The sequence below is a fragment of the Dermacentor variabilis genome, chromosome 2 (assembly GCF_050947875.1).
Source record: "Dermacentor variabilis isolate Ectoservices chromosome 2, ASM5094787v1, whole genome shotgun sequence".
In the NCBI taxonomy this organism is placed as follows: Eukaryota; Metazoa; Arthropoda; class Arachnida; order Ixodida; family Ixodidae; genus Dermacentor; species Dermacentor variabilis.
Genome location: NC_134569.1, coordinates 222,708,187 through 222,731,742, shown reverse-complemented (window position 1 = coordinate 222,731,742; position 23,556 = coordinate 222,708,187). Strand labels below are relative to the sequence as shown.

The window sequence follows — 23,556 nt, the reverse complement described above, 5'->3', positions numbered from 1 at the left end:
ATATAAATGCACATCATCTGAGGTGCATTGTGACCATGCATCATTCGCTTGGATTGTGCAGAGTGCGATGTAGGGTGCCGAGATTACAAGTGTTCAAGTGTACCATAAGGCATCGTAAAGGTCGGGCCAAAATCCCAGCGGATGCACTAAGCAGGTGCATCTGCTGGGATGCTGAACCTGCTCAGCCTTGTTTGGCAGAGGACTAGTCTTCAATTGAAGTGCAAGAGCCACAACAAAACCATTCGTTTTGAACTGGCAGCCCTTGTCAACATGACTGATGTGTCACCCCTCACCGAAAGTGCTAAGTTACAGCTGGAACGACACAAGGAGCCACTGCTGCTGTAGCGTCTGCAATACTTGGAGAATGGCCTGCTACCTGATGATGCTAAAGAGTCCAAGAGGATACAGGACCTAGCTGAAGAGAGTAAATATGAAACAATGGTAGCCTTATGTGCACAGTCAGTGAACATTAGGTCACCTGGCTTCCCCAACACTTACGAAACATGGCATTACAACAAAAAGCGCACTCTAACTAGTATCTTCTAGGTTGGCAACTTGGTGCTCCGGGACATGCACCCACTGAGTAAGGCCGCCATGGGATTCACAGCCAAGTTTGCCTCTCGAAGCACAGGGCTATTAAGAGTGACTACACACATTGGATACAATGCCTACACACTCAAAGACCTGGCTACAGAGAAACAGAAAGGCCTTGCTATATCAGACCAGCTGAGCCTTTATCATGTGCCTTGGAAGCCCTCTTCACAGGATAAAAGGAGGGAGGATCTGTGAGGGTACCGGGCAGACACCAAACAGCGTAGAATTGCAGGCACAAAACAGTAGGCAACCGTGTGTAGCGGTACGACAAGGGTGGAGGAGGAGGGTGGCGTGTTGAAGGGTGCGGCTGAACTGAATACAGACTCTGTCTATGTGTGCATGTGTGTGCGCATGCCAAGTAATCCCTGAAATAAATAATGCATAGTAAAAGCTTGTAAATTCAAATTCTGCAGCGTTGCTACAAATATTTGAATTACAGTGAAAGCTCATTAGTTCAAACTTCAATAATTCGAATTTATGGATAATTCGAATTGTACGATTTGGTCCGGCCAAGCTCCACAGAAGTCTATGTATAAAAAAGCCCGTTAATTGGAATGCCAGAAGGTTCTGCCACAGATAATTCGAACTACGCTTGTCTGGCACACGGCCAGAGAAACGCACCTACTGCCTACACACAAGGCTGCGTCACCTATGGAATGGAGAGAACGGCGGGAGAAGGCAAAATCGGAAAAAATCTAACCGGCGCAAGGTCGGCCAGAGGCAGCGGCGGCTGCCACCTCTCCGTTCTATGGAACCTCCGAGACTTCTTGCCCGTTGCTAATCTCGGAGGCTTTGCAAATCTTTGCAAAAGCTTTTACTGTATACAAAATTCGAACAAATGAAAGTTCAAGAAAAAATCAGTCAGTTAAAGTGCGTATATAGTTCGACATAGTGAGAGCATGCAAGCGCTATGTCACATTGCCAAGAACAACTACGTCCATAGTTTGACGCAATGGTGCAGCCAATGAAACCAGGCGTTGCCAACATGGCCCGACGTCAAGATGACTCTTGCTCCACCCGCCCATTCGTCGCGCCGACTGCATCAACCCACAATGCATGGTGAAGAGAAAAAAGGTGCCTACGCCATTTCGCCAAAGGTAGCAGACAGCCATTCAGAGAGGTGCGCGGGATGGAGATCGTTTTGTGCACGCTCTCAAGAGAGCTACCAATGGCGTGCACGTCAAAGTGTAGTGGGAACAGCATTTTGGCTGGCACAACGCAAGCAGCATAGCGCGACTGGCCGCAAGCGACGCACGCCAAAAACGTCAGACTATAAACGCGCCTTTGCGCCACCGATGCTCACCGCCAGAACAAGAGCTGCGCTCTAAAATGCATTCGTGAAATGCCCACAACCTCCTACGATGTTGGTCTCTGTGGTACTCTCATAGCTGCACCGGCTGCATGCTGCCGAGTTCCACCATATGTATAGGTGGTGCCCAAACATATATCTCAAGGATGCTTTCGTTTGAGTAACAGCGACGAATCTAAAAGGCTATGCTTTTTGGTGCTGCGAGCACCGATAAATGTCACGGCAGCCAAGTTTGTAGAGATTGCCTGGTGCCACTTCTCGGCAGAACACCTCATAGAAAAAGAGCATAGCCTCCAAGATGTAACATGAAAAAGAAAAAGAAGAAAGAAAAAGAAACACGCAGCACTGTGTTTGCGTTTTTATCTTGAAGGTCTTGAGAGAGGGAGAGGATGGACCTTCAACAGAGGCACTGGCCATGCCTGGCCAGGCACAAATGCATCTCTCTCCAGTCAGGCCTACACAAAGGGCCGCGGATGGAAAGAGCAACACTGCATGGCCCACATGGCGACACCAGCGTCGCCAACGTGCTCCAGTGCACTAGCCCTCTCCCCATCCACGATGGCGTGGAGTTCGAGATATCGGTGGCAGTGCAGATTTCAGTGTGAATTAGAGGGATGCATTACATACTGTTTTCAACACATTGTTGGACGGACCGCGGCCGCTACTTTGAATTATCAAAAATTTTGCATTAACGAGTCGTGAATCAACAAGCTTTTACAGTACTTGAAACTAAAAGTAGTCGCCGGCTCTCAAGCTCAACAATTCCTTTTTTTTTTTTCAGGGTGTCTACCAAGTTAACATTAACCAAATTCCCTGAGTTTTCCAAGTTTTCCCTGAGTGCCATTGCAAAATTCCCCGAGTGATGCAGAACTATGTTTTATGTCAAGACGGGCTGAAGCCATATCGCCCGATGCTGTCACTCTCTGGTAAGCATACGAAAAAATTTAAAAAATGACTTAGTCCAATTTGAATACTAAGGAGTAGTGTTTATGTTAGTCAAAAAGAGAATAGAAGGGAGGGGTTAGTAATATGCACAGCAACTAAAATGTCCTTGAAAAAAATTGCAAATCGAGCCGGACATTCTCAAATACGAATAAAAAGGCGATGCATACAGAGGCAAATATTTTTGGATATGAGCTATTTCTATCAACATATATCACACTCAGTGGTATGAGGCCAGAACGTTGTCACAATTGAGATTCTCGCTCAACAGCTCGTAAATCAAACTCAACTGTCCTGACATACTCTCAAACCGCGCACGACGCGTCACTGCTTTAAAGAGTTTATTTTGGTTTGGATGAGGGACACCTGCATCTCAGCATCAGCCAGCACTTTGTTTTTTGAGCTCAAGCTCTTTCAAAGTGCCAGCAGCACGCTTCCTTTCCCATACATTCCTCAATGTGTAGGTCCTTTCTGTTCTTGTCCTCCTTTCGCCACTCGTTCGCCCCATAAACCACTTGAAGCATCTTGGTAAGTTGCACAGTCCACGTCCGATTTATCGAACTCCCTAGTGGCCGCGAAAACGTCAGAAAAATCGGCCAGTTGGAAAAAATAAATGCATGTCATTTACTGCCCTTAAGGTCTCAAACCGCCACAGGCACATTCGAAAACGCTCTGAAGGCCTCCCGGTACACGTATTAGGTATATCTGTGATCGTACTGTTACAGGAAATACCGGGTGCACGCCTGTATAATTAAGAAATATATACTGTGTCCCATGGGAATAGCCCCTTCCCGCGCTCGTTATGCTTCACTGCAATATTTTTGCATATGCTTCACCAAGTAACACTAGCGTACGGAGGCGGAGCTCACTTTTGGAAACCGGCATTATGCAACGCACCGTGCTTTCTAAGTTTATAAGCCAATCGCGAGGACCACAAAGGCGGAGTCCGTGCCATTGCTGACAGCAGCAAATTCTTTCAATAAAAAACACGGCATCCAATGGCAAGAAGCTTCATAGCGAACGTCAATGCAGCTAGGTCTAGCAACGCCGCCGTGGTGGCTACGGCTGCCAGTGGATCTGTGTGTGAGAGCGCCGGTTCGAGGAGGCAAGGTAATCAAAATGGCAGCGGTGGTGGCTTTGATTAATGTTTTTTCGGACCTGCGGTCACGGAAAAACCTCCGAAAAATCGCACGGCGAAAAGTTCTTACGTTTGAAATTTCAGGCATTCTGATACATTGACTGTATGGGGCACGTGGTGGTGCCGCGAAGCCGTCCAAATTATCGGGAATCTGGAAAGTCGGTCGTTGACTGTACACTGGCAACTCCTCCAGCCGATGGCAGGGCGTCAAAGAAGATTCATTACGATTCCTGTCTGTTACTCGAGCCAGCATTACCTAAACTTTCGACCCTTTCAATAAAATTGCAGCTAATTTTCCCTTATTGAAGCACAAATTCCTGAGTTTTCCCTGAGTTTTTCCAGACTACTCAATATCCCTGAGAATTTCCGGTTTTCCCGGTTGGTAGACACCCTGTTCTTTTTTAAAATGTGGTTTTTTAAGCTGCTTGATTATTCGGGCATTCATTACTGCCCTTTCTATGCAAAAAAAAAAGTATAGGCGGGCCACTCTGCCTTGCATAAAAGGTCAAATTTCAATGTAGCAAAATTTCAATAGAAGAAAGCGAAGTGCCAATGTTACTGACTTTGTTATATCAAGATTTAACTGCAGCAAAAAGCCACAAAACCAAGCCATTCCAAGAACCAAGCAGGGGAACAGCGACTGCTGTTGACCATAACATCAAGGTTCTGTTTCAGTGAGCTTTTATATCTGGATGACGAATAAGGAGCATGCAACGTGATGGCACGTAGGGCAACATAGAAAGGAGGGTGCCCACCTTGTACTCGTCCATCCAGACGTGTGCCACGCGAAGCGAGTTCTTTGTCAGCGTATCCTCACCACTTGGGGATCCATAGGGGCGCCTGCGCCGGAACACGTGCCCTACCCGTGAGCAGGGCAGAATCTCCAGCCGCCCTCCGCACATCCAGATCTGCACACGGGCGCAGGACGCAGTTGGTGGTGATGACTCAACTTGAACATATCAAGCCTACATAGCGGACGTCAAAGACAAAGCAGGGGGTTTGCCTTGGATTAACATGTGATGACCCTAATAAGGGGACAAAGGTTCGTGCACTCGAAAGGTTCTGACGGTTTTCTTAGGCAGAGCCTCCGAGAACCCAATTGAGAACAAAGCCGTTCGTTTCAAACACACACACAAACGTTTACTGGAACTAAAGAAGGCTAAAAAATAAATAGAAGAAAATAGCAAACATAAAAGAAACACTCAAATACACATCAAGACACACATATGGGGCTAGTGTGGAGCTAAGTAGTGTGCGAGTCCGGGCTTGCCACGACGGCAGGGATACATAACAGTCCCAAGGCTGTGACGCTGCGACAAGCTGGTGAAAGGAGTGGCGCCGGTCTCACCAAATGTCGTGGTCTAAGTTGGTTGACCGGGCGACCGGAGCTGGCCAGCTCTGTCTCGGAGAAGTAAACCAGGCAGCTTGGTGGCACGAGCAGACGGCGGCGGCGTTCTGGCCGGGCAGCTGGGTGTAGAGTTCGGGCCTGTAGCCCGACTGCTCTTGTCCTGCCCACGGGCACAGAAGCTCGGACGCCGGCCTCGGGCAGCAGGCGGCACGACAGACGGGGGCGGCGTTCTGGCTGGGCAGCTGGCGTAGAACTCGGGCCCGTAGCCCGACTGTTCTCGTCGTACCCACGAGCACAGAAGCTCACCGGCCTTGAGGAGCTGGCGGCACGCTCGGGTAGACGGGCGACGCACAGGAACAGGTTGGCAGGAGGACCCGGTCGGGTGAAGTCCTGGTGGCTCGGGTCCGGAACCCGACGGCCCGTCTTCAACGCCCGCTCCGGTGGTTGACCTCCTCCTGCCGTCGCTTCCTGGAACTCTCCTGGCGTCTCCCCGGCGTCTCCTCTGCGTCTCCTTGCGTGTCCTCCCTTCTGCCAGCGCATCATGCTTTTTCTTCTAATCTGGCCGATTCGGCATTCTCGGATTGGCTGCCTGACGCCCCGTGGTCTTTCCTAATTGGTTTGCTTTTCTTCTTTTTGTTGTTTTTCATGCGCCGCGTGTTCTCGTGCCGGACGCTCTTCGGCGTCGTTGTTTTCCTTCTTCCAGCATGGAATCCGCCTCGGCGCGCGTGCACTCATTGTCGTCTGCTCCTGACCGTCCCGATCACCGCACTATGTAGCGCACCACACATCACACATGTACTCTTTACCTGAAGACACAAGTTCTGAAAATGAGAACTTAAAAGGTTTCCCTGTATATATTTCAAAAGCATAGTGAAATAAATGTGTGTAGCATTCTTTTTTGGAGTTCTTTTTATCATAGCATACTTAACACAAAGAAAATGCTTCTGCAGAACCCTCGTTGTATGCAACCTCCCCATAAGGTAATGCCTACAGTTACTTACCGTGACAATAAGTGAATTGAAACCCTACCACTACTGCTGCATCTTGCATGTTTTTTTGTTTTTTTCTGTAACATCAAGCACACAGACTTGCAGCAACAGTTTACTTCATTGTGTTCTGTACTTCAAATAATTACAAACTGGTCAGATTCACGTAAACTCATGACTACCAAAAGCAAAAGGACACACAAAATACATCTGAATAGCGGTCATCCTGCATTCTTCAGCTGTTTTGGTGTTTCTTCAAGCTTTCAAAGTCATACATGTACAGTTCATCCTCGCTGTAACCCAGTCTGTAAGACCGGCACTCTACTTTGTTATATCAAAAGGTTGTTATTTTGAAATTTGACCTTTTATGCAAATAAGTACAGTAATCAATTATTTTTTATTACACGGAAGGGGTCACAAAAATGTTTTAATTATCAGGCAATCGAAAAAAACAAATCTGAATGAAAAAAATTAATTGCATGGAATTTGAAAGTCGGCAATGAAATGGTTTCACAGTCTGTCTGCGGTACAAAGTGAAGCCAGTCACGCTTTCACGTCTACTCCACCCCCGTGGCTGATAGTGTCAATTGCAGTGGGACGGCGCTATCATGAAAACGACTGGCAGTAGGGAGCAAATGCTCCACCTGCTTCCCGTTTGATGCGCCTCCGAAACTTGGAATTACGCGACTTCCAATACTAAATGCACAGGAAGACAGCACACATGATGCCACACCATCTCAGCCCACCCACTCTTTGCACACATGGCAGATTACCTCTAAAGCAGGGCGCGCAGGCTGCCTACGCACTCAGCCGTGCTGACAGCCATGCGCAGCTACGGCCGCACTACAGAAAGTCACAGGCCTGCGCAGCTCAGTCACAGCGTAAGATGGAGGAGTGGCTCCATAGGACTCCCATTTTTGGTACCACGTACTACAGGGCCTTCGCGGCAAAGTCTCGTCGCATTGTTTTCACGAAAACGATCTGAACTGCATGCGGCTTGTCCTGCTCTCTGCACAGCAGTCTGCTGAGCCCGATGTTGCCTGGTTGCAGCCATGCGCGTAGCTCTACAATTCGCTTCTTCAGCAGTGGTTCGTACCTTGCAAGGAGGCGCCATGACGTGTACCGAAGGGTAAACACAGGTATCCAGACTACGTGGTGCATATGTCATGTCCCTTGACCTGTGGCACAATACGATGCTGTTGCTGATGGCAGTTTATTGGCATGCCCTTCGAAATGAGGTCGTGACAAATGGTCACCTAGCCTGCTTGAGTTAACCAGGTTCAGCTACATGTAGCATGCATGTCAAATTGCGTGACAAGTGGCATGATACAATGCTAATGATGGTGATGATGATGATTTATTGGCATCCCTTTTGAAATGTGGCAGTGACATAGTCACCTAGCCAGCTTGATTTAGTCAGGTATACCATATATATATTTTTTTAGAATTCTTGTATACATCTCCTTAAAGAGCCCCTCGCACCAGGTCTGGCCATATTGAGCTGACAAACACAGAGCATACAATGCGCAATAATGATCCTGTCTGCACAGTATTACATCGCTACGTGCCATAGAAAGATCTGAAATTTCAAACCAGTTGCCGTTTTCCCTTCTCCTAGCAGCTGCAGCGCTCCAAGCTGGACGATGACATACACGGGCTAGTGCGCCTACATACCGTATTTACTTGAATGTAAGTCGACCCCCCATATCGCATGTGACAGGGAAAAAAAAAGAAGGGCATATTGCGGCCGCATTCCATAACGAAAATTTATTAGTAGCTGGCATGGTCAATGGACTACTCGTCTTCACTTGTGCCATCATCCTCACTAGTGCTGCGATAGTCACTGCTGCTATGGTCCCACAGCACATCGTCATCCAGTGAAATTCCGCATTTGCGTACATAAGTGCATTTGCATACACACATAAGTCCACGCCGAAAGCACCCAACCACACAAAGCCGTCAGAGAGGCTCTTTTGACATGTCCGGTTGGCATCAGTTTGCGGCCTTCTGCCGCCAGCCGCTCGTATTCATGGCAGAGCAGGTCCTTAAAAGACGAAGATTAAAACTTGTCTCATGACCATGTCGTACGTCACTGGCAGGACTACGAAATTGTAACTACATTGTAGCTCCCCTGATATCTCATTGGTCTCGCTTTTTTTTTCGGTGCCATGTTTTGGTTTCGATTGTAAGTCGAACCCCCACTTCAGATTTTCAAGGTTTTGAAAATAGGTCGACTTACAGTTGTGTAAATACAGCACATGTGTTCGCGCTGTGACGTTGCTCATGGTGACACGGGACTTTGAGAATTATTCAAGCCAACATCTGTTATTTGTGTAATATTGTTGCTAGAATAGTCAAATTAAAGCTTAGAGAAATAATTTTTCGATAATAATAGTGTTTTGATAATTTGTATGGCAAGAGTAGCAATAAAATGAAAATGAATGAAAATGAAAAAAAAACGGATGTCTGCACGTTCTTGTTTTACTTTGCACTGCAGCAAGAGAGATGTGCTTCCATTTCGTCCGCTTGTTCCCATGTCGTGCAGTCGCACACGCACACACCAAAACAATGTTATTTTCTACCGTGTTCCAGTGCAGGATCACGCTCTGTGATCCACTTGTGTCTGCCTCAGTATTCATGTAGCACTAGTTATACCACTAGTCAGCTGTCCTGGTGCACAGCATGCAAAATTGTGCGCTGCGCGAAACAAGACAATGCCAACAGCTCGCAGGTGACACCGTCAGCAGAAGTGTGCCGTGCCTCAAAAAAGCGAGGACAAAAAGAAATGAAGGAGGGGCCCGTGACGTATGCGTCACGCGATCCTCGAGGTCTGATATGAGAGAACGCAGGGAAGTAATTTCGCTTGCGGTGGTAGATGGTGCGAGTGGAGAGAGTGCTTGCTTGGCAGTGGAGCTCGCCTCTTGAAATCATTGGCTCGCGGCACTGAAATATTTCTATCTCACCTATTAATGAGTCGATTTGAAAAATTTTTGCGGCAGAACTCTCCCTACAGGATACGCAACAACTTCCAGTGTATAACGAAAAATTTGCTATGGGACCTCGTGAGGGGCCCTTCAAATTTCCTTTATTTTCTCAAACCTTTTCTAACTACCTCGTACCGCTACCTATGCATCTGCTACAAGGAGTTCTACCTGGTGTAATAATATGCAAAATGAAATGCAAAATGTACACGTATATATGCTATACGGCGCACATGTTACGTCACATGTCTGCTCTTGTGCTAGGACGCATTTATAGGGCATTATTGCATTTACAGGGCAAGCGCTGGTGTGGCCCAGTGGTAGAGTAGCTGACTCCCACGCAACAGGCCTGGGATCGATCCCGGTGGGAACTAGGTATTTTTTTCTGATTCTCGGTGATAGCTGCGACAGACAGCAGACACCAGCAGCAGCAGCAGACACTATTGCAAACTGAAACAGCTATTGGAATGAGCCCATAACAGCTCACACTGTAAATGAGAGCGTACTGCTCCCTACTTCCTCCCCTCCCCTTGTCTCTTGTGCACGTGATCACATTACCTAGAGCTCACTCCACTCCTCGCCTCCCCCCTTTCCCCTTGCTCGTGTGGGAAGACGGTGTTAATTAAACCACTGTTGTTCACAGCTCACCTTTGCACACATTCACTGGCACCCAAAGCCTACAGTGTGCAGAGCACGGCAGGAAGTTTTTGCTCTTGGACCTTACATGCAACATGACGCTGCTCTGCTTCAGTCATTGTTCTTGGTCACACGGTGTACAACTGAGAGGTGCATTCGCAAGCAGTCGCTTGTAATTCAACCATTTGATTATCTGCATCCACAGACGTTTCTATTCGTTGTCTCATTATCCCTTGCCAGTGGGAGTGAAATCTTGTTATAGTAGTAAAATCATGTATAAATTCACTTTGTTATAGTGAGGCCATAAAAATATACATAGTGTTATATAAAGAGAGGTTATAAAAGGTTAAATATACCTTGTTATATTGAATTTTTTTTATTTTGAAGTTCATTATACTGAGTTTCAACAGTATATGTCCCATTGTTTTACAAAGGTTCGTTTGATTTTTCTGTTAATTCAATTCTTACCAAAGGTCCAGGATGCTATTTCAACCTAAAATTGACCTTCATCGGATAATTTGAATTTTACCAGTCAGAACGCACGCGCTTGACCCCTACGGTGATTCCATTAGCGACCCCTTTAGTGGCAGCGTCTGTCTCAACAGAGTGCAGGTGACAGTGAATGTGCCGCAGTCAATCTTCCATCGAAAGCGCCTATTTCCAGCCTGGCCTAGAAAGATTTTCAAGCAAGAACTGCAGCTCGCAATGCCTGATTACAGTAGTCACTTGGTTATACTGCGCATCTTTCCTTTTTCTTGAAAACTGAGCCGTAAATTGCCTGCATGGTGCAATCGAACACGAAACCAGTACTGCCTTCACGATGGCCATATGCTTTACCGCACAACATAAATGTACAGCAGAGAAGCCGACTTGAGGAAACCTGCTACCACTGTGCAACACATATTAGACCCTCGCCTACTTTACAGCGAAGCTGTATACGGCTAGGATCTCGGGATTCTTCCACGTCCGTCGACAGAAAACTATCTACATCAATGGCTCATACCCCCATAAGCGCTCGTAGCCCCCCGCAAGCAAGCAAAACATGCAAGGGCTCATAGCCCCATAAACAGAGGCTACAAGCACTTGGCCAAGTGAAGCGAGCCGCGCTTACATTCTTTGGAATCACGCATACAACATACAGAACAGCATACGTTTCAACAAAGAACAAGCTCAAAACAAGCATCCGAACAACATAATTGATGATAAGGCACTCGTGATAGCAATGCAAAGCACGTAGCACTCACCACATAGGTTTCCCAGTAAAGATTACTGCTGCACAAGCAGCCGCAGCGACGCCAGCCTGCGGCATGTGGTGCGACGTCCCTGGCCTTAGGTATACAAAATTACCAGCCTAGCAACTGATTTCAATACTGTTGTAGCACCGCTATGGGTGCCGGCGTGACGTTGAAATTAATATTACTCTCTTTCCTACCACAACTAACATATCACTACTACCATTACTCTAAAGCCATAAAGCATTGCACACCACCTTCATGAGTTGTAGTGGTGGTTTTCAACAGCTTCGCTGGACATCCACGTTTGCACAGCCGGGATAGCGAGCTTTTCTTTCTTTCTTGCTAAAAAATTGGATGCACATTTGATTTCTACTTTGTTTATGAGCTTTAATGTCATTTTACATTATTTTTCTACTTCAGGCACATAGAATGTGGACGCACATTTGATTCCGGAACACGTTAGAGCTGGGCACAAATATTGCCAAATGAATTGGCAGCGTGCTTTGCCATTCTTTCTGTGTCTTGTTCAATTCAACCCACTGGATAATTCAATCGATTTCGATGGTCCCGTCACGGTCGAATTTGACTGTAGTTCCAACTTCACTGGTCAGTTCACACGTGCCCGACCCCTAATGGTGACAAGCAATGGTGACCCTAATGGCTGCAGCATTCGTTTATGTAAACAGTAGGGCACAATGAACAAATTGAAGACAGTTCGGTCTGTCTTCGAATTCAAACTATTCGGTCTGCTAATTTTCTGCTGAAAAATTAGCAGACTTTCAAACAAAATCAGCAGCACAGCATGAATGATTGTAGTTGGCAAAGCTTTGGGTGATGTCCACGTGCCCGCATAGCCGATGCGTGTGAAGCAGAGTTTGGGTCCGTAGGCAATGAGCCGGCAACTACCACGAATGCCTACCAAGTTTGTGCATATGCTTATTGGATGGAACGGCATAAGCTTGCGTGCATGCAGAATGTCCATAAATTACAACTGCTTTTACACAGCATAGCCTAAACTGACACTGTCGCTGAGTCAACCTCACCAAGTGCGCTATCTGCACACCATCACAACCCTCAACCTGCCAACCTCATGTAAGGCCTGCACCTTATAACAAATCCTTACATGAGTAAATACGGTATTTTAATTGCGCCTCAATAGGATAATCTTACCATCTCACACCACCTGCAGGGATTGCTCAAATGATATTTTATAGGAAAAAAGGATTTAATGAGAGCTTCAAAATAGAAATCTAAAATGAAAAAAGAAGGCTCTCAAATGACTGAAAGTAACGTCTTCATGAACATTGGCTTGGCTCGAGCCCTGATGCGATATTTCTCGCAGACTGACGTGCTGGTACAAGAGCTGACGTCTGGCTCGGGCTGCTCAGGAATCTTCCTAGGCCTTTGTTCTGCTGAAATAACTTTAATAACAAGCTCGCAGCCCTGTAAGCTGCATCACATGGCAATTTAATTTATTTTGGGACTGCTCACCCGGAAGGAGATCTCCAGGTTCTCACCCCCCCAGATGTCCATGCCGTCATCGTACTCGCCCAGCTCGTGGAAGTACCGCCGGTCCATGGCAAACAGGCCACCGGCCATGGTTGGTGAACTGCACGAGGCACAATGGATGAGAGGCAGACGCATACGGGCACTGCTGTACACACAAGCTCAGAGCAACAAGAACTGGCCATGCTCAACACAAGCTACGCTTCAGATACAGCAAGAGTTCGTGAGTTAATTGGTTGGACATTGTCGTCTTTATCGTCATGTCACCACCTCAAGTAAGCTTTCGTCACTCAACGACTAGCACTTCTCAAGACCACACTTCCTTAAAGCACGGTAAGGCCTCCGCTAGTGCTCAGTGATACGTTTCTGATAAGAGCATTGTGTGCAGTACCATGCAGGTGACACTAGGTGCTATAGCCTAACCCACTTGTAACAATACTCAGGTGCCAAGGAAATCCCATTGTTATAGGCAATAATTGTTCAACCGGGTTGCAAGTAGAAAACAGAGGGACAAAAACACAAACATTTTTAAACAGAAAGAAGCACAGTCAAACCCACTTACAGCAATGCAGGTTTAACAATACCCGAAAGTAACAATGAGCAGCTACCCCAACCTGAACTTTTGTCTGTGTTCTATGGTAAAATGAACTGCTTACTACTATGTTCTCGTGCAGCGTTATCGGCTACAAATAAATCTGGATAGTGGGTGTCTGTGCCGAAAAGAAAAAGAATGCAAAATTCAGGAAAAGAAAGAAGAACGCCAGCTGCTTCACCACTCCCACCTTTGCGCTGCGCACCTGCACATCACATCTTAGTCTCCTCTCTCCAGTCTCCTCTCCGCTCCTCTGACAATGGCGAAAAGTTGGAAGGGAGCGACAAAAGCGTGATCAGCCATGCAGGGTGTGTGGCACAAAGGTGGGTGTGATAAACGGCTCGCATTTTTTCCCCAGGATTTAGCATTCTTTTTCCTTTCAGAGCACACACACCCTGTAGCCAGATTTAACAGTTTAACAAATAAAGTGGCATGGACGCATTGTAGTAAGCGGTTTATTGTATCGTAGAAAACATGTAAAAGTGGACGGTGCATGGGCTGCTCATTGTTATATCTGATATATTGTTAAAACCATTACCATTATAAGTGGGTTTGACTGTATATTAGGAAGGGCTCTAGCTAGTTTAAACTTACTATTATTCAAGTACATTTCCGGTCCCTTTGGAGTTAAAATCAATGAGGTTTCACTGTACTTGCGGTTGCTCTTTAATCCATGCTGCCTTCCTGTTTACAGCTATTTGTGGTTTCATCAACCAGTGCACAGTCTTTAGCTTCCTTTCAAGTACTTTGCTCCAACTTTGAGCACCATAGGTTAGTACTGGCAGATTGCAATACCTATATACTTTTCTTTTCAAGCATATTGGTAAGCTGGCACATATGACTTCAAACTTCCCGCCCAAATGCACTCCAACGCTATTTTCATTCACCTGCACATTTCCTTATCGTGATCAAAGGCCTCTTTGACTATGTTGCCTAGGTATATGCTGCGTGTTGTACTAGGGCACTTGGTTTCACTTTCAAGGCGGTTTGTCGGCTTTCTGAGTGTCATGTGGCTGCTGCGAAAGGATATGCGCCGGATTGGCACCAAACTGTAACACTGGTCGGTAACACTTGATGACGCCGATTGGGCCTAATGGCCTGAGCAGTCTGGCCACAACAAAAATTAACCTCAAGCCGCCGCGTAACACTTACTGCTAATATGTTTTTACGGGTGGATCGTCATGTGATTGGTCCCGAGGTGACGAGTAAAGATTAGATTGATGGCTCATATCTATGGATGGCTGTTGAAGAGGTGTGAAGTTAGTCAGCGCATATTCAACAAGATCTGCAAGATTATCAGTGGCTTATTGGCCCGATCTTCACACATGCTTTTGCACTTTACAAAATACGCGCTGCTTCTGTTTCCATTCCCTCTGTCCACGTCGCATTGTTATTTCAACTGGTCCTGTCGACTGGGATGCATCTTGTAGCAACAGAGGCAGCCTCAGCCCACACGGCACCAGTCTGCAAACTGCAACATTCGGGCGCTGTGTGTGCAATCCCCGCCTCGGGACGAGTCAGGCGGCTCGTCATTCCTTTTCACCGAAAGCGTTGCTTTTGCACCGAAAACGAAGTAACATGCTCCCTTATGTGGCATCACGCATGAGGATCTCCACAGCACAAGCGACGTGTGGCACTACGCAGGTCTCTACACCAAATATATGGAAAGTCGAATAGTAGATATTCGACTTGCGAATCGAATTACTCTATCATTCACTCTTTGATTCGGTGATATTCAATATTTGCACACCCCTACTTAGCAGCCATTTTGTAGCTATAATATTGAGACCACCATTTGTCAGCTCTATGCAACACGTGAACTGCCTAACTCAGTTTCCGTCTCCTAATCTCAGCCAGGATACTGGATACAGCAATTGGCTGTCTAGGGCATGCCATAGTCTTCCTGCCTCTTAATGTTATGCCTGTGATATTTCATTCCGTCGCTCGTTGTATAGTTCTTAGCTTCTTCTCCAGCTGCTGAAGGAATATGTATGGTTGTATAGAAGTTTAAAAGAAATATGTATAACCTAAGATTGCAACAGCAAATACAGCACTGTCCAACTGAGAAGAACCTGTATGAATGTGCCAGCCAATTACGTTCGCTTATTTCCATGATGCCACGGTGAAGGCAAACTACATTCAACGTTATTGTCTCCGGGGCACTATGATTAGGAGCACGGAGGCACCAGGGTACAGTGCAGTTTTCTGGATGGAGCTTATACTGAATTCTTAAGTTGTAGTCAAGTACAGTAACATATTCTTATTTTGAGGACATACATATGTCAGCCTCCCCCCCAAACCTAGCTTCTATATAAAAAAAAGTACACTAACAAATTCCCAACTCCTGTATGTCCCGACTCCATTTCGTTGCTCTCGCATGCACTCACGGTATGGGGTCAATGGCTTGCCGCGGCCCCCGCAGCCTGGGTGGAGATTCCCACTTGAAGTGGAGTCCCCAGTTGAAGCCGCCACGCACAATGGGCGATGCACTGTACTCGAAGGTGTCCGCATTGATGATGTCGATGACGGGACAAGTGACCGTGGTGCGGTTGGCCCCAATGCGCGCCAGCATGGGCTCTAGCCAGCCCACATTGACTTCGCAGTGGCTGTCCAGAAACACCAGCACCTGCGTGCAGCACGGCGCGAACGTTCAGAGGCACAACCTCACTTGCGTGAAGTAATTCTGTGTGTCACAAGCAAGTAGAATAGAAAGTTGGACACTGTCAAGCTAATTGTCACCGGTTGTGGTTGGGGAAACACTCATGCTTGTCTTGCTTTAGCACCTGCCTTCTTTATTTTCACAGGTTTGGAAGATGGCAATCTCTCAAAACAAGTGCCTGCACTTTCTGTATCCTAAAGGACAATGGCAGGAAACTTAAGCAGACTAGTCATTCCTTTGACTTTGTACTCGTTTACTGCCCCCCTGACTTTTGCCAATGCCCAAAACTTGGTCCGAAATTAATAATAATAATAATAATAATAATAACTTTATTTAGATTAATATACAAGATGGTTATGCAATGTCTGGATCCTTTGTTACAGGCTAGTTATGGATACATGCAATTATAATGAAAAAAAATGATTTGGACATTCACACATTCATTTTTGTTTTGCATTTAGAAGTCCCAACCTTTGTGAGAAAAGATAAATGAAGAAATAAAAGCAAGCAAACAAAAACCAACAAACAATGGTGCAGACCACCGCAGGAACAAAAAGGCCACAACCCCTCCCGGCTCAAGCGTGCGCCAGACCCCACAAGCCGGCGACAAAACCATCAGCACTCAAAAGCAGAAAGGCTTAGCTGTCATCAAAATTGATTGGTGGCACCCACGACGGTGGCCCCTCAAAAGCCAGTGAGGGAGCATGCATCCGAGACCCATGGCCGTCCCCACACTTGCATGCTGGCAATAAGGATGCATGAATACAACTGCTACACATAACGTCATTGTTGTACACATGTGACATTACAAGAACTGGTTAAACATTATAATGTTTTAGCTGTTTATGAAAAGACTTAAAACCTACTTAATATTCAATCAATATGGCAATAACGTACACTGATATGCTATACATACATTGTGATGCATTCGATTCACAGTATATCAAGTAAGAGCGTGGGTACACACACATTTGCACTTACATCACTGTACATCCATAAACACATAGGCAGAAGCAACAAGCAAGTATAAACATAACGCCATAGCTAGTAGCTGGCATCGTTATGACCATAGTTAAAACACATTTTAGATCAGAAAGACTATTTTACCATAGTACAGTCAACAACTTATTATCCATCACACAGCCATCAAACACCGATTTGGTCTGGCCACGTTGGCTACGTTTATCGCCGCACTTCCACCTCCGGTGGAGTTTCCGGAGCGGCGCCATTTCGTTTGTTTACGCCGGCCACGTTTTGGCTAGCGTGGTGTGTGGTTGTGCTACGGTGGCTAGAGGGGGAGGTGTCGGCATCGGAGCGCCGGAGAGGCAGCATTTTTTCAGGACGATGCGGTGGAGCTGCTGTCGGCTCCAAGATGCCTCCCGTACGCTGGCTAAGGTCCGCTGCGGTTATTTGGTTCCGCTGTGAAGTGCTTTCTCGCTCCGCGGCTTCTTGGGGCGCAATACGCGCATCGGAAAATCATTTTAAAGGCTAGGCGACTTTGTCACTGCAGCTGGCTTAACGTGCTATGTGCTAAATTTTGGTCATTTTATCGCCGCGCTTTAGCTTCGCGCTCAGTGCAACACTTGTGAAACTCATGATTACACCGAACAGAGAAAGCTTCCGCAGTAAGCGGTTGTTTGCAGTTTGCCAGTGTCGCTTTTACATTTTAAGGGACTATTATGTGGTGCCGTATGCAGTTCTGTCTGGCGTGACTTTATTAGTGTCTTGAGCTACAGGCGCTTGTCCTAATCGTCTACTGGTTGTTGCGCGCCTCATCAGTTGAAACGGGCCGCTCGAGTGAACCATGATTATTTCATTTTTATTTAATTTTGCAATGAAAGGTAGAACTGTAGGCACCAATGGCCAAAACTCAGCATAATGAGAGCGCTAAGGGAAATTTGGTTTCCAATATTAGAAACCTGCAAAGAACTAAGTTCGCGTTTAGTACCGCTCAGATAATGTCAAAAATGCCTTACAAAAAAAAGAATATTTATTGTTAATAAAATAATACACACGACTCTATACAGTCAAACCCGGCTATATCGAACTCGCAAAAAAACGCCCATCAGTTCGATATAGAGCATAATTCGATATAAGCCTGCTAAATAATTGGATGTCATAAAAGCACATACCATTTATAAAATCACTTTATTGAAGAAACTAGTTTAGTTTCGCATAAATTAGTCCTGCATTTTCTTCTGCTCGGGCAATTTCGCTGCCTGCGACGCATGCACTTCCCCACGTTGTGCCGCAACCTTCCGCATTCGCGCAGAAGCACCGGACTAATGTGAGTGCACCAATCACTTCGGAGGATGTGGGCAAAGGACCGTAGTTGCTTTCCTCAACGTGCCTACTTTCATTTGTGCTCGGTACGACGTCGGCGATGTAGTCTTCGTTTCCGGACTCTCCCGTGGTCGCGACACCATCATCTGCACTGACAAACTCGTCCGCCGTTGATTCGAATGTCCCGGAAATTTTGACAGCTCGCTCCAAACTTCGGCAACACCGGCAACGGCTTTGTCGCATTCATCAGAATTTACAGTCATCACCGAGCACGCGGAAACCGGCACGTATGAAGAACCCCTCGTACACGGCCGTGCGTACGCGTCGGGCGCCACGGGCACCGACCGGGTTGCGAGTCGGGTCACTTTAGCCCTAACCGTGCCGAGAGTGCTCCTCGGAATCTTGCACGCTGCGGGGCCATCCAACTTCTCATCGCGTCCGACGCGATTTATGATTTCGAGCTTCACGACGAAAGGCGAATTCTGCTGCTTCATCACGGCAACACTGCGGGAGAAGTCCCACAAGGCGCAAACACGATAAACCAGAAAACCAGCCTGACAACTCGCACTTTCGCCATCTTGCACGCAGAGAGCACAAGAGCCTCTGATTGGCTGTCTGAGCAAGCGCTGTAGGCGGGCCAGGATCATTTTTTTGTTGGGGAGTGTCGATAGATAGTGATCTAAAGAAAGGAATGACGCTTGATTCTGCAACCCGTGAGGGAATACGGCGAAGCGTCGTCAGGGGAGAGAGAGTAGGAAGTGAAAGATGGGAGAGAGAAAAAGGGAGGAGGTGGCCTAATAGACTCTACTATGCGCGACAGGGGGAGTGTCGACGGCTCGCCCGAATAGCCCGAGGCAGCGCGGTCACGGTAGGGAGAGCGGTTGGATGGAGCCGCGCCACCGGGTTTCCCCGCTACCGCGAGGGAAAGCCAACTTCTGGGGGCACTTTTCCGCCGCTTGACGGTTCGATATATTGGGAGTCGCTGCAATATTTGTTCGATGTAAGCGTAATTTTTGCTATATATACTCATTGTAACTATACCGTGACCAGAAATTGTTCGATATACAGAATAATTCGATGTAAACGGGTTCGATATAGTCGGGTTCGACTGTATACATGGTGAAAGCTCGAAAAGCTTTTCAAAACCCTAAGGGTGCAATCCGCCTTCACTTTAGAGAGATGCACAAGAATGCACACGAATCCTGTGTGACTCATGGATTTGCACGCGAACAAGCGACGCTTTTATACCGCATCAGGACCGACTCCGCAAACACCCCAGCTTGCTTATTCAAAACTGGGCTTCAGGCTTCCCCACTGTGTGTTTTCTGTGGTGACATTGGCGACATCGAACATTTCATTTGGCTATGCCCGCAGGTTCACACAGAAAGAAAAGCGATGGTCAACAACCTACAAAAAAACGGTCTTACACACAGGACCTTTGAAGACGTTTTCCCCGGAGGGCCTGCGGCATTCAGGAAGAGAGCGCAATGACTGCTGATAGGCTTCCTGCGAGACACGGGACTCATCGACACCTGGTGACACACCCCTGATCTCAACTCAAAGGAGGATCAGGCAGAACAATTGCCGGCTATGTATGCCAGGCTAACCCCGCCTGCTTCAACATCACCACCACCACCACCACCACCTACATGGTTGTTAGCTCTCACAAACGAACAATATGACATGAAATGGAGCGCAAATCCAATATATAATGGAGGTATATGAACAGAAACAGTGAACAATGTGCAGTGCAAACAATAATTTGTCGGGTGGGAAATTCTGTTCAGATATGCAGATATTTCTGGGCATACAATGTGATGGGAACAATTCCTGTTTTACATATACAAACGTTTTATGTTGGTCTTGCTGATATAAACTTGGCAGTTATGCAGTTATGTTGTGTGCCTCAACTTGAGGTACTTCATTTTATCTCGCTTCCCTTGCTTCGATGCGCTGTCTCCTGCGACAAGGAAGTGCAACTTCGTGATGACAGAAAACCATATCACTTGGTTGGTGATTTCTACGCTATGTTGCGCAGAGTCAACCATATCCAGCTTATTAATTGCCAGACAAGTAATAAGGTCCATGATGCTGTCAGGCTTCAATTTGTTAAAACTGAAACAATGCGTGAAGGCATCTTCCATCGCAGCAACCAAGCCTTTTAATGTCTGAGATGGGTAAAGTAGGCCACCTCTATCCATGTTGATGGTAAGGCACGACTCTTCCGGAAGCAAGCCCGAGTCTTTTGCTTGAAGCAACAGCTAGAGAACACTCTTCGCACTTTGTTCTCATTAGCATTTTCCTGTTAACATACCCGCTAACGTAGTAGGGTATGCGTGAATTGCTATTTGATCCCACTATTTCACTATGATCTGGCATCGCATTACAATGCTTTACCATCTTGTGAACTTCATTTAGGTGGCCCACATCCAGGAGATCATCCAGCTTACTCTGCATATCGACCAAATTTTTCCAGTGGCGTGGGTCAAGAAGGCTACTCCGAACTCCTTATAACAAGCAAACAAAAGCGGGGCAGGCGAAGCTAACTTCACCACAGACTTCACAACGCGTGCTTGGAGCCGGAGAGATTGCTCAAACACATCGCGCTAGGCGTCTCGGAGACGACGAGCGCGCCGCCTGTCGCTGTCATGAAAAAATGCCGCACCGCCATACGCGGCGCAGCCAAGCCGATGCTGACACCTCCCCCTCTAGCCACCATAGTTGTGCTGTTCAAGTGTGCTCTGCGACGCTAGGCCTAGGTCCTTCGACGCTCGTCAGCGAGCTCCACTGTTCGCAACTTGAAGATTCCGCTTGCCTTCGATGGCCCCCACTCCGTCTTCGTCGTCCTCGCTGATGGCATCGAAGCGCGGAAAGCAGTACTGTCGGTTAACGATGAAGAAAGCTGCCATTATTAAGCAAGTCGTGAGCGGCTGATCCCAGGATGGCGTGAGCAAGGAGTTCGGCGCCCATGGACGACGTGATCAACGACCTCCGCTCTGCTGGGGTTTCCAGACCCACGGAAATAACTTTCGAACAGTTTGTTGACGCTGACAACGAGCTCGACTTCTGCGCAGAACTGACTGACGAGGAAATAGTCCGTCAGGTTGTGAGGGATTCAGAAGACTCCAATGTTGAAAATGAGGAGCCAATGCCTGCGCCGACTACAAGCGCCGAGTTGGCGCGTGCACTGTTGACTCTTTCATCGGTGTACAGTGCTGACATGACCCTTGCTCAGATCGAGAGAATATGATCGCATGCAACCGGAACGCTGTCCAAACAACAATCAACAAGTTCTTTAAGCCACTGTAGCAATAACACCGGCTGCCCGACAATGCAATGTACATAATAAACCGGCAGTCGGCTGCATACAGAGTTTTTGAACGCCTCTTTTTATAGCCACTTCACTGATGCTTTGGCAGGGTTTCGGAAGCCTGGCACTTCGCCCTTTACCCCAAGATTCGATAAAAAAAGAAAAAGTGAGTTTTTTTGCATGCATTCATTTTTTCGGACTGCCTGAATTTTCGGACGTTTTTACGTTCCCTAGAGGGTCCGAAAAATTGGTCGTTAACTGTACGGGTTTTGGCAAATTCGGAACTGGATACACTGTTCAGTTCAGTGCACATACAGGAAGACACAAAGCATCTAGCGTGTGTGGTTTGGCATCCAATATGATCACATGGCTGTGTGAGAACTATCTTGATAAGGGCACCATAATTTTTTTTTGAAAATTTCTACACTTCCCCATCTTTGTTTGTGCATTTATTGGAGCACAAGGTCCTTGCTTGTGGCACAATGTGGAAAGATCAGTGTAGCTTTCTGAGTGAATTCAAAGACACCTAGCAAGAGGAAGAGGCAAAAAGAAGGGATATTCGCTGGCCGCGTTTCGTACCTGCAGTGGAAAAACAGATGGGTTCTGAACGTGATGTCGGCAGCACACACAGCAAACAAATTTGTGCTTGCAAATTGAATAAAGAAAGCAGGCAATAAAGAAGTCTCCATGAGGAAGCCTCTGCTTGTCGACGAATACAAGGTTTGAATGATCGGAGTTGATAAATCAGGCCAAGTCATTGAATCCTACAACGTGCTCATGGTGGGAAGGCGCTGTCTTTTTAATGCAGTAAAATAGTGATACTATGGCTGTAGTGAATAGTTTTACCCTGTTTATTTGCCCGGAGCATCACCGGCTGCATCCCACAGTGCCAGAACTGTCAAGAAGTCTGCGCTGCGACTAGTTTACCTTCAAACTGGAACTCAGTGAATAGCTATTAGGATTTCATGAGCCAGCCCCCCCCCCCCCCCCCCCAATTTTGCACACGCCAAATTTCCTCCTGTGGTTTCCTCTAAGAATGCAACTCAGGGTCAACAGCACAGGTCACAAAAAAAATTTAAAGCTACACAAACTGTATATTGTACAACAAAGAAAAAAAAGTTGAGCAGAAAACAAATGTTTTCTTCGAAAAACTGACAGCAAGAACATGTTCCATCACATCGAGGAACTGCTTCGCACGGCGGCACTAGTCACCAGGGCTAATGTTTTCCTAATTGTTTAAGGCATTCTTGCACACACAGAACTTATATTTGCAGGAATATTGTCGATGGTTTTTGTGTTAAAAATGTATATTTCAAACTTTTTTACTGTTCATTTCGTGCAAAGCAACAATGATGTATCTACAAAACTTTTTTTCCTCCTGTAACTATAATTTTGCTTGGATAATTTTTTTTCAGATAATTTTTACTAAATCTGTTGTGCAAGACTAACCCGATGAAAAGATCATTTCTTCCTCTATAATTTGATACCGCACACTTTAGTATCAAGCAGTATTTTCTGTGGCAGAGAAAAGAACTGTATTGCAGTAAAACATGTTGTGGGGCTAGTTGGTGCACCGCTTTAACAAAAAAATGAAGTGCCAACGGTAACGGCACACAAAGAAGGAACAAAAGACAGGACAAGGACAAATCTGGACAAGGACAAGCAGGACAAATCTGTTCGTCAAAGCAAGCTTTGACGAACAGATTTTGAAGCTGAGGAAGGCTGGCTTTCCTTGTTTGGTTTTAAGTGCAGTTTCGGAGGCGCTTTTGAAAAAGGTGAAAAAAAGAAAGAAAAAGAAACAGTGAACAATGTCAACCATTCGAAAAGAAAACTAAACCAGTGGTGATACCGTATTCTCATAAAGTGGCGCATAATCTTAAACACGTCGCCATGAAATACAAAGTCCTTGTGGTTTTTTCCGCGCCCCGAAATCTTGTTACTTTATGCCGCCTGATTGGTTCTGATGACTCGAAGAAAGTAGGGTGCTTTATTAAACATACGAAACCTTTGGTTAAGTGTGAAGAAGGGGTAGTATAC

At 46.5% G+C, this 23,556-nt stretch overlaps 1 protein-coding gene across 2 annotated transcripts in view; it reads right to left on the bottom strand.

Annotated features, from left to right (window-relative positions):
* The window catches only part of LOC142573124 (polypeptide N-acetylgalactosaminyltransferase 11-like), a 106,908-nt gene that overhangs the window by 37,002 nt on the left and 46,350 nt on the right, over window positions 1–23,556 (bottom strand). For both annotated transcript variants that reach the window (XM_075682648.1, XM_075682646.1), the window contains exons 8-10: window positions 15,655–15,893; window positions 12,661–12,778; window positions 4,739–4,891 (exon numbers count right to left, since the gene is read on the bottom strand). In XM_075682648.1, coding sequence (XP_075538763.1) covers window positions 4,739–4,891; window positions 12,661–12,778; window positions 15,655–15,893 — 510 coding nt within the window. The remainder of the gene's footprint in view (window positions 1–4,738; window positions 4,892–12,660; window positions 12,779–15,654; window positions 15,894–23,556) is intronic.